This window comes from Pseudovirgaria hyperparasitica, assembly GCF_010093815.1.
Source record: "Pseudovirgaria hyperparasitica strain CBS 121739 unplaced genomic scaffold EJ05scaffold_5, whole genome shotgun sequence".
In the NCBI taxonomy this organism is placed as follows: domain Eukaryota; kingdom Fungi; phylum Ascomycota; class Dothideomycetes; order Acrospermales; family Acrospermaceae; genus Pseudovirgaria; species Pseudovirgaria hyperparasitica.
Genome location: NW_022985553.1, coordinates 1117577 through 1131388, shown reverse-complemented (window position 1 = coordinate 1131388; position 13812 = coordinate 1117577). Strand labels below are relative to the sequence as shown.

Here is a 13812-nt window from a genome sequence, read left to right as displayed (position 1 = left end):
GATGAAATGCTGCTGGGGTTGGACAAGGCTGTCCATCACCCGGAATCTACTCCAGATGTTGTGTTTATACCCACGCCAAGAGCCTCTCTCATTCCCGGATACGAAAACAACACAGCCCATGAACGGCAGCACACGGAGACGATCAGGTCTCGATAAATCGCTCGAATGACATCAGAGTGCAACGCCAACGCGGGCGATTCTGTCTCAAAAGCCAGTAGAGTGCAGATGTCAGCCCATGAACCCGCTCGCCTGCTGATGGTGCAAATGGTAGTGACTAACCGAAGCAGGCATCAAGGCATCGCACGAATTACAACTATCACAAGCCATCGATCCTAGCAGACGACAGCTTCTTACGCTCCACCATTGCAGATAATGCATTGGCTGTCCGATGCTTTACCTTGCTATCGCGCAATTTCTGGTGCCCCGCTACCCCTCCTTTTTGATGTTTCGTTGTTACCGGCGTCGGCTTCGATCAATTCACTCAACAACCAGGGAGGGACTGCTTAGGGGTCTATATAAACACGACCATTCTAGGCAATGTCGTCGACTCCAGCACTTCACCCCTTTTCCTCCGAAGCATTCTCCTATCATCGACACTTGTCCAATTGGATACCTAAATTCTCAAACTTTGTTCTATTCGTACAAAAATCTCCAATTAAACAACCACTCATCGGTACAAAACTCCAACAATCAGCTTGCTGTTTATACTGTCCATTGCGTGACTTGCCCAAAGGTTTAAAAAAAGTGTGAACACTTGAGCCCACAGCACCAAAGCCGAACGGAATTCAACAACGCCATCCGCCACAAAGCAACAAAAGTCCATAGCACCAACAAACACGCCTCGTCCTCGCGTCCAGGGATACCTGCCACAGCACCAAAACAAGCCATAGCACCAATCACCATCAAGCCCAAACGCAACACCCACCAACCGCAGCCATGGCCGTGACCACCAAAACAGGCATGGCCTTCCTAGACCAAGTATACGCCATGAACAACGTCGACGACTGCCGCTCCATCTACGACAAATGGGCGTCCGACTACGACGCCGATGTTAACTCTGAAACCCAGAACTACGTCGCCCCGCTGCTCTGCGCCCAGGCCGTCCTCGCCGCCTCCTCCGCCGACACCCTCGCCTCCGCCACCATCCTCGACGCCGGCACCGGCACCGGCCTCACGGGCGTCGCCCTCGCCGGCCTCGGCGCCCGCCTCATCGACGGCATCGACCTGAGCCAAGGCATGCTCAACATCGCGCGCAAGACGGGCAAGTTCCGCAACCTCGACGTTGCAGATCTCAGCGGGCCGCTGGCCATCAAGAGCGAGACGTATGACGTTGTGACGTGCACGGGCACGTTCACGCACGGCCATGTCGGGCCGGATCCGGCGATGGCGGAGTTTGTGCGTGTGTTGAAGAGCGGCGGCGGGTTGTTTGTTGCGAGTGTGCTGGATGATATCTGGGTTAGTGGTGGGTATGAGAGGGTTGTGCGGGGGCTGGAGAGGGAGGGTAGGGTTGAGGTTGTTAGTACGGAGAAGATTGACTATCGCAAGGCGCAGGGTGTCAAGGCGGTCTTGCTTGTTGTGCGGAAGAAGTAGTGGCTGCTTCGTGGTTGTGTTCGTATACCATGGGGTGTCACGAAGAGCTCTGAGATGTTCTTTGCTGAGTCGGTGGACATGAGTTGTTCCTTTTATATACGTGTCACTAAGATAGAAAAATGTATCACATTGAATGACATTAGATTAAAGTATTTCACCCCCTCACGCAATAGATAAATATTGGTCTTACATCCGTAGTGATCGTCACCGTACGTTTAGCTGCTTGTCTTACGCTGAATTAGATTTTTACTAGCACTCCTTTAAACTGACTTGAGTAAGAGTATCCTTTTCTCTGGCATCGCTAGTGACCGCAACGATATGATTATGCGATGCCACTGTATGTCTGCTTCAGGAGGCATCCGTCCATATCGTGAGAACAGTCATTAGGTCAAGCTACAAGGACCTTGCGAACATCTAGCTCTCGGGATTGTACCTTCTAGATAGACTTGGATGACTTTCCGCGGCCATATCAGCTGGCAGCATATGCTTATCCCGTATAGATATGATCAGAAGGGAGACATAGAGTCGTCAAATATTACCAACTCCCATGCTGTCCATGTATTCCACCAGCACGCAATCAAGACCTTCCACAGTATACATAAGCTCCACCTGTAGATTTGGTCGAGACTCAATTCTATCATCAAAACGATAACCACGAGACCACATACGCACACATCCATATACACACCTACCTATCAGTACAAACACCACCACCTACCGCCCAACCCGCAACCCACACCTTCATCTCTCTTCCCACCCCCCTATGCCACCAAACTCACCTATGGGATCAACACATCAAAAACACCATTCGTTACCGCAACCTAAGTTTAAGTATGAGAATAGGATAGGACATACCGACACCCAGCTTGGTATCTTAGACTAGCCAGGATACCTATTCGTCGGCACTGTGGGGATGCTCGAAGAGCGAGATGTTGGGATACATCATAGATGGATGGCGTAAGTGGTGTTTGGGTGGGAATGCTGGGATTGTGGGGCTTGTATACGTGTTGCTTGTTGGGCGGTCTTGAGTCGTGATATGAGCCACGAGGGACGAGGAAGAAAAGTAACAGGAAAAGGACGGGGAATAGGATGAAGGAAGATAAGAAGGGGTAGATGACGACTACCACAGTTAGGGGTGTTATTTATGTAATATAATTTAGCGTTACAACAAGTCCAGCATACTTCGATGATTTCGCTATGGAGGTCCCATGCATACTAATCATCAATACGTGCACGCGCAGATGAATTCGGTGTCGATATCTCGTCTAGTCCTCGCAACACCAACGACGATAACATTGACAACAATCTCAATGACAACAACAAGTAGCAAACAGTCTTCTATCCCAAAATACCTCGCTATGTAGAATAGAAAGAGCACTTCAACGTCCCACCATAATCTGATAATCCCAATCATCGTCATCATCATAGTCATCATAATCATCCATTTTTTTGTAAAATCCCTAGTTCGTAGCCAAGTACCCAACGCCAACCGCAAGTGCAGCCGGTGGACCTAGCATCATGCGTGGATTCTTGAGCCCTCTGCATGCCAGACTCTCATCGTCGTCCGCATCGCCATCACCATCGCCAGTATCTCCATCGCCATCGTCAGACCCATCATCATCCTCATCAGCATCCAGAATCGTCCACTTCCCCCAATAACTCTCATCCACATTCACCCTCCCCAGCCCATCCAAATCCCAATTCCCCTTCGCAAAGCTCACGCTCTCATTCCCGACCTTGAACGCCCTTATCGTCAAGCCCATACCGCCCGTATCCGCCGAGTCCGCGCCCAGGGCAACCTTCTCACCCTCTGCGTCCGTGAAGCCGGTAACGTTCGCAACATCCAAATACGTGACGGGCGGGGGCAATTCTTCGATAAAGACGCCGTCGACAAGGAAGGAGTCGAGGTTTGCAAGCATGTTGAGGCCGAGCAAGGCTGGGCTGATGCCCTCGGCGCGCAGGTCGGAGATTGTGATGTTTGCGAGGGAACAGGATGTGTTTGCGGTGTCAGTGGCGTGGAGGTCGGAGTAAGCGGATGAGGAGCCTATGAGGGCGCGTGGCGCGTAGGCGAGGGAGGAGGAGTAGCGGGAGTGGATGACGGCGATGTGAGCGAGAGTGACATTTGAGACTGTGCGCGGGTACCAGCCGAGCTGGATCAAGGGGGCGTTGTTTGTTTTCCAGGCGACGATGCCAGTGGCGCGGACGTTGGAGTGGTAGACCTTGAGGGTGTCGTCGCCGGTATGGTAGAAGATGTCGTGGAGGTAGCTGCCGGGGTACATTTGCAGGCCGTCGGTCTGGGAGTAGAAGCCGCCGACTTGCTTGTAGTCTGCGACTTCGACGGTGAAGGATTCGGTTGCGTCGTAGAAGTCCATTGCGTTGAAGGGTGGGTTGGCGGTTGTGATGCCGTGGAGGAGCCATGACTGGCCTGCGGTGATACCGTTGCCACGCCACATTTTGATGGAGGTTGCATCGGATTTGTTGTTGGACCAGTTGGAGGCTGGGTTTGCTTGGTAGACGTATTGTTCGCCGGAGAGGACACCGAAGCCAGTGGCTTTGAGCGCAACGTCTGGCGCGTTGTATTGGATGGCGCCTTTGACGTATGATCCAGGGGCGAAGTATACCCATTCGACGGTGTGGGAAAGATTAGCGTATCCATCACCGTTGAAATAGTACACGCCAGGACCGAAGGATACAACCTTGTGTTCGATGGACTCAAGACCGTTGACCCATCCTGGTGTTGCGTTGTAGACGTCATCACTGTCTGCTGGTATCAGGTCATCGGTAGGAAAGGGGCTAGCGAAAATGAGGAGGGAGTTGCGAGGCTCTCTGCCAACGATCGGATTTGATGACGTGAAGGTCGAGACGAATGCCAATGCAGAAGATAGCAGGTTCTGAACATAGTCGTAGCCAGTATCTCCTTTGCGGTATTCCCACACATCGTCGGCAAACTCGATTGAAAAGCGAACACCATTCGTTTCAGGGGTATACGGCACAGTAACGTAGACAGATCCGTCATCGGTGGTGAGCTCGTAGGCTCGGTTACTCGGTCTTATGGTCACCTCGTCTGTAGAGTTGATGGGTGAGCCGTCTTTGCGTGTAACCTTGACCTTGACGTCGCTCCCGTAGAGAAATTGAGTCCAGCCCATGGTGATGCCAACCTCGGCCTCGATTGAGATGCCGTCATATTCTGGACATATGTCTTCGTAGTTTCCCGGATAACAGATCTGGCCTTTCCCGCTGCGAGGGATAGACTCATATACGAAGGAGTCGTAGTAGTCGTCAGCGTCAGCAGTGCTCACTTGTACCGAGTACAGATGAGATTGACGGACGTTCGAGTCAAGAACCACAGTCTTGGTGTTGACCTCGCCATTGTCATGCCACCATGTCTTCAGTGAGTCCGTATCAGAGGTCCGGTTTGTTGATGTATCTCGATGGGCGAACCGAAAGCTGGGCGAGTGAATGTTAGCGGCGACAGTGAGGGAGACAAGGCATGCCGCAGCTATGATCCGAGCAGTGATCATTGCGCCAACAATGATCGACGTCTGGCACGTCTAGGTTTCTGGGATGGATGAGCCAGAGTAAGTGACTGAAGGCCAGCAGCCTCAGATATATTATGCTGATGCGAGGCGCTGACTTGCCTGATGATATCGGGCATGGTGACGAAAAAGGATATGAAACAAGTGCACGCATACAGGGACTGCCAGTCACAAAACGTTTTTCACGATTCCTTGCGTCAAACAAACTGCAAGCAGTATTAGTGAACGCATTTCTTTGTGGTGACTTGGCAGCCCAGGGGCAGGACAGGGGGTATTGTTTGTTGTACATATATCAAAGGTGCATTCCCGCCACGGTTCCCCCCTAATTACTCGCGCGCGATAAGCCACCCGCGCCTCACTGGCCTGGTAGCTATTCGGGCGCCCAATTCTAAGTGGTAGGGCGCTATCCGGGGTGGGTACAGTCCCTATCCGGGGGGCATCATCCCTGTAAAGTGCCCTGAAGCCCCCGCCAGTCGTGGGGCGTCTACGTAGCAAAAATTGCGTGGCTTCGTGCTCTCTGATATCATTGAATCAAAATTCTCACCCATAGACCTATCGCATTCTTCCATCCATCTCTTTATTCCGAATATCTACCATTTTCTGCCCCGACGGCTATCGACAATGTATTGAGAGCAATTGTTTTGTGTTACCTCTCGAATGCTCGTGTCGTGGAATGTTTGCTTGTGCCGCTGCCTCGCAATCTCGTTTCGTTGCTCCAGCGGTAAAAAGGAGATTTGGCGACAGGGTCATGATACTTTGCCTTGTTCGATGTTGATAGCCTCTGTTGGATGCACGTGACACACATGATCCCTTTCTTATTTACTTTTTAAATTTGGTGCGACTGGTTTGCGACGAACCCTTGAGCAAAAACCCTGACGGTTTCCGGATGAACAACTCAGAGATTCAGCCCGTTCCTGACTATCGCAACTTCGCTCAGCTTCGGGCACAGAAATGTGCCGTGTTGCGTGAGAGTCACATTGTTCAACGCAGTCCAACTCAACCATTCTTTAGGCATGAAGAAGTGCCTAATGACCTCTGATGTTTTGCTTCCGATGCGCCAGGTGCACAACCAGCAATCTTGATCTATATATGTGAAGTGTTCCTTGAAAACACCAACAATGCGCCGCTTGTGAGTCATGATCACAGAGTCATCAGGGATGGTATGACCACTGCGTGATGGTCCTTTCGACAGTGTTGCGAGTAAGAGAGATTCCTTGGTTATCCCGCTGACAGTCGTAGAAACGAAATAGAGCACAGCGTTGAGACTGGGTACGAGTTCTGCCCATGTAACGTGTGCATCTTGCCCTACAGCTTCCATCTGACTGATACTAGGTACCACTGCCGTGTCAGCAGGCAGCTCATGAAGGCTCCCCCAATCATAAGCCGTGACACCGTCAGCTGCAATGCGAAGGAGTCTGGCTGATGGCTTCGACTCTAGTACCCATTTGTGGCCAGGTATATCGTCCCAGCGACGCGTGCAAAATTCATTCTTAGTTTTAAGGTCCCAAATGGCTACCCTACTCCGACTCGATACCAGGAGAAGCTTTCGATCCTCGTTGATGAGAAATTGCTGCACTGGCTCAGGTGAGCGGAAGTCCACGCCTCCAAAGACTCCCCATTTACCAGCCTCTTTCGTTTCGAGCCTCTTGCTGATAACTCGACCAGAGTCGTCTGCGGAAACCATATATCTACCAGAGCTCGACCATGCTACCAACTCGATGGAGCTAGATGAGTTATGTCTGTAGACCTTCCGGACCTTGGCCCCACTATGTGTGTCCATGATGATGACCGAGCCATCTTCTTGACCACAGCACAAGTAGTCATCAGAGGAGGAGCAAGCTATGGCAGTCACCATGTTCTGTTGATGATATCGCTGGTTCAAGACAGGTTCTGTTGAAGTAGAGCTTTCTCCGACACTAGAGCGGTCCTCCATATCATGCTGTTCTGCACGAACAAGAACCTCTGGCTCCCAGACGTTGCAAACAGAGCTACGAAGATCATAAATTCGTTGCGCATCGGGGCTGAACGCTATGTCCCGGATGATTTCATGTTCATTCTGAAGCTGGTACAGTAAATTCAGCCTTGGATATAGCCAGACGCTTATGGTACCAGCATAATCACTCGTGAGTAGAAAGTCGCCTTCTTTACTCAAGGCCATCTCTCTAGCATTAATATGATCGTACTCGACTTTATATTGTTCATATATGTGCCATTGGGTAATCTTCGTGTGATACGACATTACGAGAAGGGAGCCTCCATCTGCTTGCCAAATCATCTTCTCGGGATGACAGAAAGAATCGTTTGTGTTCGTGATGCGGCAGCTCAACGGGCGCGTACCTCCGACTGTCATGTCCCAGATGACTGGCGGCTGACCTCTGCAGGCCATAGCGACTTTGGTTAGATCGGGACTTATCTGCATGATCTGAGGCGCTGCATCTTCTGCTAGCCCTTTCTCTGGGATGAAACATGATGTTTCAACTTGTTTCTCTGCATCGTATGTTCGGACAGAACAGTCATCGTAGCCCACCATGACCTGAGTATCGGAATGCCCGAAACAGATCGTAACATGTAATGCATAAGTTGATTTTGGTATAGAGAAGACTTCTTCGCCAGTAGTTATGTCCCATATGCGATAACAATATAGCCCGGCCGTAACGAGAAGAGTCCCTGACTTGTTAATGGCCATGAGTCGCACGTACTCGCCATGGTCGATGCGTCTTTCCAGTTCACAGGTTTCGGCTCTCCAGATCAATGCTGTACCTGTCGTGCTTATGAGCGTGATAAAGTGGGTGTCGGTTGCCAAAATTCTCGATGCAGTGTCTTCCTCTGATACAGAGACGCTCGCTAGATTATCGTCCCATTCTTGCAAAACCAGACCCGCTACTGAGACTGAACCAGAAGTATGCCGATCAAAGGTAGTCCGGATCATTGAGCCTGTTGGGCAGAATGGAGGGACCAGTCGATGTATACTTGAAGGAGACTGAACCATGTTTAAGCCAAACTTTGCAGCCACGCGGATTAGATCTGTTGCCCAGGCTTTTATATAGCCAGCGTCATCCTCGGCCTTAGAAAAGAGATTCAATGGAGATTCTGATCGTAATCTTTCAGATCGCTTCGACACCTGCTTTGCGAATCTTTTGAGCTGCTGAGCCGCACGGGTCAGGTATCGTAAATTTTGAGACAACGCAATCCCTTCGATCCAAGAGAGACTATATGCATCCAAGAAGGTTCGAATGACTTTAATCAGTAGAACAGAGCTAGCCGGAGCTTTAGAGACGTGGTACGCCCAGTGACACGTGGCGTAGCCCAAGAAAGGGTTTCCCTTCTCAGCAATTAGAAGTCGATTCTCCTTCCTCTCGTGCTTATGGTAAGCACCATACCCATCTACCTTTTGGTAAATGCGGTGCCATTTTTCATCACAAAGATACTTCAACGCTCTTATTGCAATTAATTCATGACCATCCTTCGCGGACACAAACGCTGGATTTCCTCCCTGAGGCTTGAGTAGGAACTGCCGTGCGGTTGCGTGAACAATAGAGATCCTTCCGTGATCGACAGATACCAGATTTCCACATAGTTGAACTATGGAGTCTTCCAGCTTAGTGAAGCCTGAGAAATCTGGTTCTAAGGCTGTCTGTAGCTCATCGATTCCCAATGGTCTGGAAGAACAGACGACCCATGTGATGATACGGGTGGCCATAGCCTTCAGGTGTGGACTTTGGGAATTGACAGATTTCAACATTTCAAGATAAAGCTCTTCCATTCCCTTTGGTACTGCAGTGAAGATCTTTCGGATATCTTCCTGTGTATGCCAGTTATCTTGAAGCATGTCCAGAACGAGCTTCACATAGAGAAATGAACCTGATGCGCTGGCAACAACAATATCTGACACATTTCTTCTTATCTCGTCATCATCAGGAAGGAAATCTTGTATTTTCCAGTGAACGTATTTTCGGATATCTAGCTCCGTGTCGTTGTCTGATAAGGGATAATGAATGATAGGTACTCCATAAGCTGCCGTAGCGGAAGGAATCTTCATAGGTCTACTTGTGAGAAACAAAAGTATCGGGCTTGCGGGCCTACAGTCCAGCAAGGATCTTATTAGTAAAGCTGAAGAATCTGCTTCATTAATGGCATCAAGGACAAAGACCAAAGGTGTTGCAAACTCTATCTTGAATAGTATGCCCGTAAAGAGCTTCTCCCAAACCGCCGTAAAGTCATTGGTTTGCGAATTGAATAGAATTCCTGTACGTTCGTGAAGGCTAATAAGCCTATTCCGAAATGCTTCATTCTCCTGAGCGACTTGGAGAGCGATGGACCGGAGACAATAAGAAGAGCTTCGTTTGGACTGATGACCAGCCGTAAAGAAATGAAAGAAGCAAGGATAGCTTTGGATCCGGAAGTGGTCAATCACTGCGGCGGCTAGAATTGTTTTGCCTGTTGCTGGTGGCCCTGTCAGCCAGAATGCTCTAGTGATGTTGTTCCCGGTCATATCTGTGCTCCACTCTAAGAAGTGGCTATTATTGAAGATCCAGTCGCAACTGCCTTTCGTTGTTTTACTGCGTGCACTTTCAAAGCCCTCTTCAGGTGGTTGATGAATACCAAGAACGGTCTCAAGTGTTTCCTGGGAGTCCTTTGCATCTTCGATATGACTTAGAGACTGCGCTAGTTCTCGGGCTTTTCGATCATTAGTGATTACAGGTGAGAAAAGCACACAACGTAAGACTTACTGGGAGGCAAGATTGTTTGCGCCCACATCCGAAGCACATTCTTGACTTTTATGTAATTGCTATCATTTCGATTTGCAAATTTGCAGACTCCATGATGATCAGCGTGTAGAGCGGCTGAGACCTCTTGAGGATATCCCAAAATGCTAGATTCTTTCTCCACAATCTGTTCACTGTCAGCGAAACATAGACAATCACGTGACGGGACAGGCTGTACCATTTGTTTCGTGACCTTGAAGTTTGTTTTCAAGGTCTCGTAGAATGAAGCCAGGACTATTGCACCACAGCTCGTGCGGAATTGCTCGTTTATATCTTGCAGTGTGGTCGATTGAACATCTAGATCTGCAATATACGCTTTTGGTGGTGGCCCCATGATTGAAGAAGCCAAAATGTTATTAAGCACGTTCGCAAACGAAGATCCTCGGTGGGGTGTACCAAGGAAGACGATGCCGTGAACTCTTGCAATCAGCTTTGCATATAGCGGATCATGCTTGCCCAGAATGATTGCTTTCTTTACGACAAGACCACCCATGGAATGTGCAACGAAGATCAAATTTCGTTTACCGCTGTCATTTGTACGTCCGGTAAGATGGCTCGAGAAGGTAAGCAACTGTAGAAGAAGATCTTTGGCAAAGTCTATGATATTCAAGTTGATGCTACCACCCCGAAAGTCTGCATTGTAGCCAAATGTGAAAACACGATAGTCATTAAGATAGTCTTCTAAGGCCAGCCATGACGGCCAGAAGTTAGCGACGTCACGATTGTAAGACCAGGTCCTTTTTGCGGTGCCTCCAAGGCCATGAACGAATACTAGGTCGCCCGCAGGATTTGGATTGTCGACCACTAGATCCAGTCCAAGGTTGTCTCCTGATTTCGATGTCGTTGGTGCAGACAACCTTCCAGAAAACACGGAGTTTGCTGTTGTAACACTGTCTGCACGTATCGGTCGTGTTTGATCTTCCCCCAGACCGCGAGTATTCTGTGCTATCATGGAATCAGAATTCGCTCCCGAAGTATGATCGGGGAACTGGTGTGTTTACCGTCCTCATCAAGAGCTCCAGTGACTCCGCCTCGGGGTCGTGAAATTAGCCTCCGGAGCTAAAGAGACAGTCAGCTATTTCATCAAATGAATGAAGCGGCTGACCATGGAGTTCTTGTGCTGAGGTACCGACTGAGCTAGCCCGCATGTTTCATTGATAGAAATAACAAAACACACGGTTCACACCACGTGGAAGCCTCGGAGGGTGACTCAAAGAAGTACGGAGCTAAGAACCGAAATGAAAGGTGTAGACAAGGTGGGACTATGCAATTGAGAAGATAGTAGACTCATTACGAAGACAGCAACCGTGCTATAATTTGGGAGCCAGCGAAGGCGCATAATGGCTTTCAATGGACGCTGAATCTGATCACGTGTGGCGACATAAATCTATGAGGCTCTGCGGATTGCCCACTCTGCATCAAGTGAGGGGCAACTGGTGATATGAGCCATTCTCGGCCTTACAAACAACTCGGCGAGATGAATCCTTCATGCATATTGTCTCATAGAACTGTGACAGAGCGGCAATTGGTAGAATGAAAGCGCTTCGTGGGCGCGAGCCGGTTAGTGCGGCACAGCTTGCAGCAACTGCTCCCGAGCCTCGAATCAGCGTATAGACGCTAGTATGCCTGTGCAGAAAAGCGTCGAATTAATGCAGAAGTCATCCACAATTCCTTGTAGACTGGGACGACAATGAGTCTCGTGTGGTGTTCTTTGATACGGCGGGTTTTTAGCTGCTGCAGCCGTTCGACTGCTGTACCGAGAAAAACGACACTGATGTATCCATAATTAGCGGTCGGCCCGAATGCAATATCTCTCGAACCGATGGGCAGATACCGCCTTGGTTGGCCTATTAGATCTTCATCAAAAAGCCTTCCCAAGAACGTAGCCTCATCTAGGGTGCGTGATGTATGAAGACGAAAGTTATGCCTTGTACACTCTCGGGCGGGAGGGGTGGCCCACCCCTCTAGGATCTACTTACCACCAATCGTCAGCAGTCCCATCTCAATCCCTAAACTCATATTAAAAGATGGGTAGTAGAGGTGATCCGCCATAGAACATAATCAGATAGTATCCACAGATTCATGCAAATATGCTGACTCAAGTGACAATACCAAACATTGCCATTGGCGAGCCACAAACGAAGCCCAAGACAACGTCCGTTGAGCCGGTTCTGACTCCAGTAGCAAACGGTAGCTGCAAAGTGGACGACAGTGTTATTGCTGGTATGTATACCGGCAGGATCATCCAACACAATATGGTTGACTGCGATTGCCAGTGTTCCCTGTCCCAAACACGAAAGTTCTGCATGCGTACAATTATGGCGTTTCGCATTGGGGAAAGACTTCAAAAATCGTTGTTGAGCTTCCCGATGGATCTACAGAGCAGTACTTCTTGAAAGCCGTCACTGTGGGACAGACTGGCCGACATATGTGCGAAGGCGAATTCGAATCCTTGAAAGCCATATATGCGCTCTCGCCCGGCTTCGTGCCCGAACCGTACGCCTGGGGAAGGTATAGAACCGAAGATCCAGAGACATACTTTATCCTTGCCGAGTTTCGTGACATTGGAGAACAACCAGCCGAGCCCGATAAGCTCGCCGCTAGCCTAGCAGACATGCACCAGCGCTCTATCTCTCCGACAGGCAAATTTGGCTTCCATTTCTCGACTTGTCATGCTCGCATAGCACAAGCGGTTGATCAATGGGACGACTCGTGGTGTGCTCTTTACAGTCGGCATCTAGGACACGTTATGGAGCTGGCTAAACCAATACTCCTGTGGCCAGAGTTCAATACTGTCTGCAAATTGACACTCGAGAAGGTTGTGCCCCGTCTGCTGTTGCCACTACAGGCCGAAGGCAGGTTTCTCAAGCCGTGTCTGATCCATGGCGATTGCTGGGATGGTAACACCGCCATGGACAAGCGCACAGGAGAAGCCTTTGTCTTTGATGTTTGCTCTTTCTACGGTCACAATGAATATGACACTGGCAATTGGCGAGCCCAACGGCATCGGTTGAGCAAGAAAGCCTACATCGAGGCATACAAGAGACACTTCCCAGTTTCTGAACCAGAAGAAGATTGGGATGCGCGGAATCTGCTCTACTCGCTTACCTTCAACATCGGCAATACGATATACATTCCTGGCTCAAGCCAGCGTCAGGCTGTATATGATGATATGACGACTCTGTGTAAGATGTTCTGTCCAGACGATTTGAAGACGGAAATCGACGAGCTTTCTAGGACTATGTTGATTCACTTGGACGCTACTGCCGGCCATTAGCAGGAATTCGATGACAACGAGAAAGATCAGGAGTAAGAGCCGCTATAGCTGATTCATGAAGAATAAAATGAGTACAATGTGCCAGGAGAAAACGGGTCTCTGTTGGAAGTGCATCATCTATGGACTTCAATGCCAATGCTGAATACGCGCACCTTGTTCTTCGGGAACGAGGCGGCCGTAATTAACATAGAAGATTCCTAGTAACGAAATAATCTAGATGGATCTGCGAGTTTGTATGATGATGAAGAACACCTTACCCCTAGCTGTCCGATAAAACTAGTCCAGACTAGGCTAGCCTGGTTTCACGACCAGTCGATTGTCGCTTTTCGCTCTTATGTTGGCAGTCCTATTACTCCCAACTAGTCTGCGCGGCACAAATTCCGATCGAAGAAATAACTAGATGACGAACTGTCTTGTTCTTTGTATTTGGGAGCCAAAGTCCCTCTTCCGGTGTCAGATGTGCCGATACTAGGATGGAATTGATTAACCTTAATGATGCAATCAAAGTGACTGCACAGGGATAGGATAACGCCATTCGATTGACTAGCACGCCTGGCCAATGCTACCATATGATACGTGTCGCTCAGTGCTGTGTATAAAAGTATCAACGAAAACTGGTTCATCACAGCTTTAGGCAGGACTC

At 49.4% G+C, this 13812-nt stretch overlaps 4 protein-coding genes across 4 annotated transcripts; 2 read left to right on the top strand and 2 right to left on the bottom strand.

The window, feature by feature from the left end:
• Positions 1–838: 838 nt before the first annotated feature.
• EJ05DRAFT_311533 (methyltransferase domain-containing protein) lies at positions 839–1636 on the top strand. The gene has a single exon (XM_033740692.1). The coding sequence runs from the start codon at positions 937–939 to the stop codon at positions 1588–1590; it is 654 nt and encodes a 217-aa protein (XP_033602282.1). The 5' UTR covers positions 839–936; the 3' UTR covers positions 1591–1636.
• Positions 1637–2722: 1086 nt separating this feature from the next.
• Positions 2723–5566, bottom strand: EJ05DRAFT_311221 (glycoside hydrolase). The gene has a single exon (XM_033740688.1). It carries the CDS (start codon positions 5109–5111, stop codon positions 3051–3053), a length of 2061 nt encoding a protein of 686 aa, XP_033602281.1. The 5' UTR covers positions 5112–5566; the 3' UTR covers positions 2723–3050.
• EJ05DRAFT_526509 (WD40 repeat-like protein) lies at positions 5527–10844 on the bottom strand (the record flags this gene model as incomplete). The annotated part of the gene is made up of 3 exons (XM_033748872.1): positions 5527–9786; positions 9843–10019; positions 10071–10844. The coding sequence occupies 3 exons, from the start codon at positions 10842–10844 to the stop codon at positions 6022–6024; spliced, it is 4716 nt and encodes a 1571-aa protein (XP_033602280.1). The 3' UTR covers positions 5527–6021.
• Positions 10845–11830: 986 nt separating this feature from the next.
• On the top strand, positions 11831–13499 carry EJ05DRAFT_311323 (uncharacterized protein). Its single transcript, XM_033740690.1, has 2 exons — positions 11831–12115; positions 12169–13499. The coding sequence occupies exons 1-2, from the start codon at positions 11983–11985 to the stop codon at positions 13167–13169; spliced, it is 1134 nt and encodes a 377-aa protein (XP_033602279.1). The 5' UTR covers positions 11831–11982; the 3' UTR covers positions 13170–13499.
• The last annotated feature ends 313 nt before the right edge of the window (positions 13500–13812 follow it).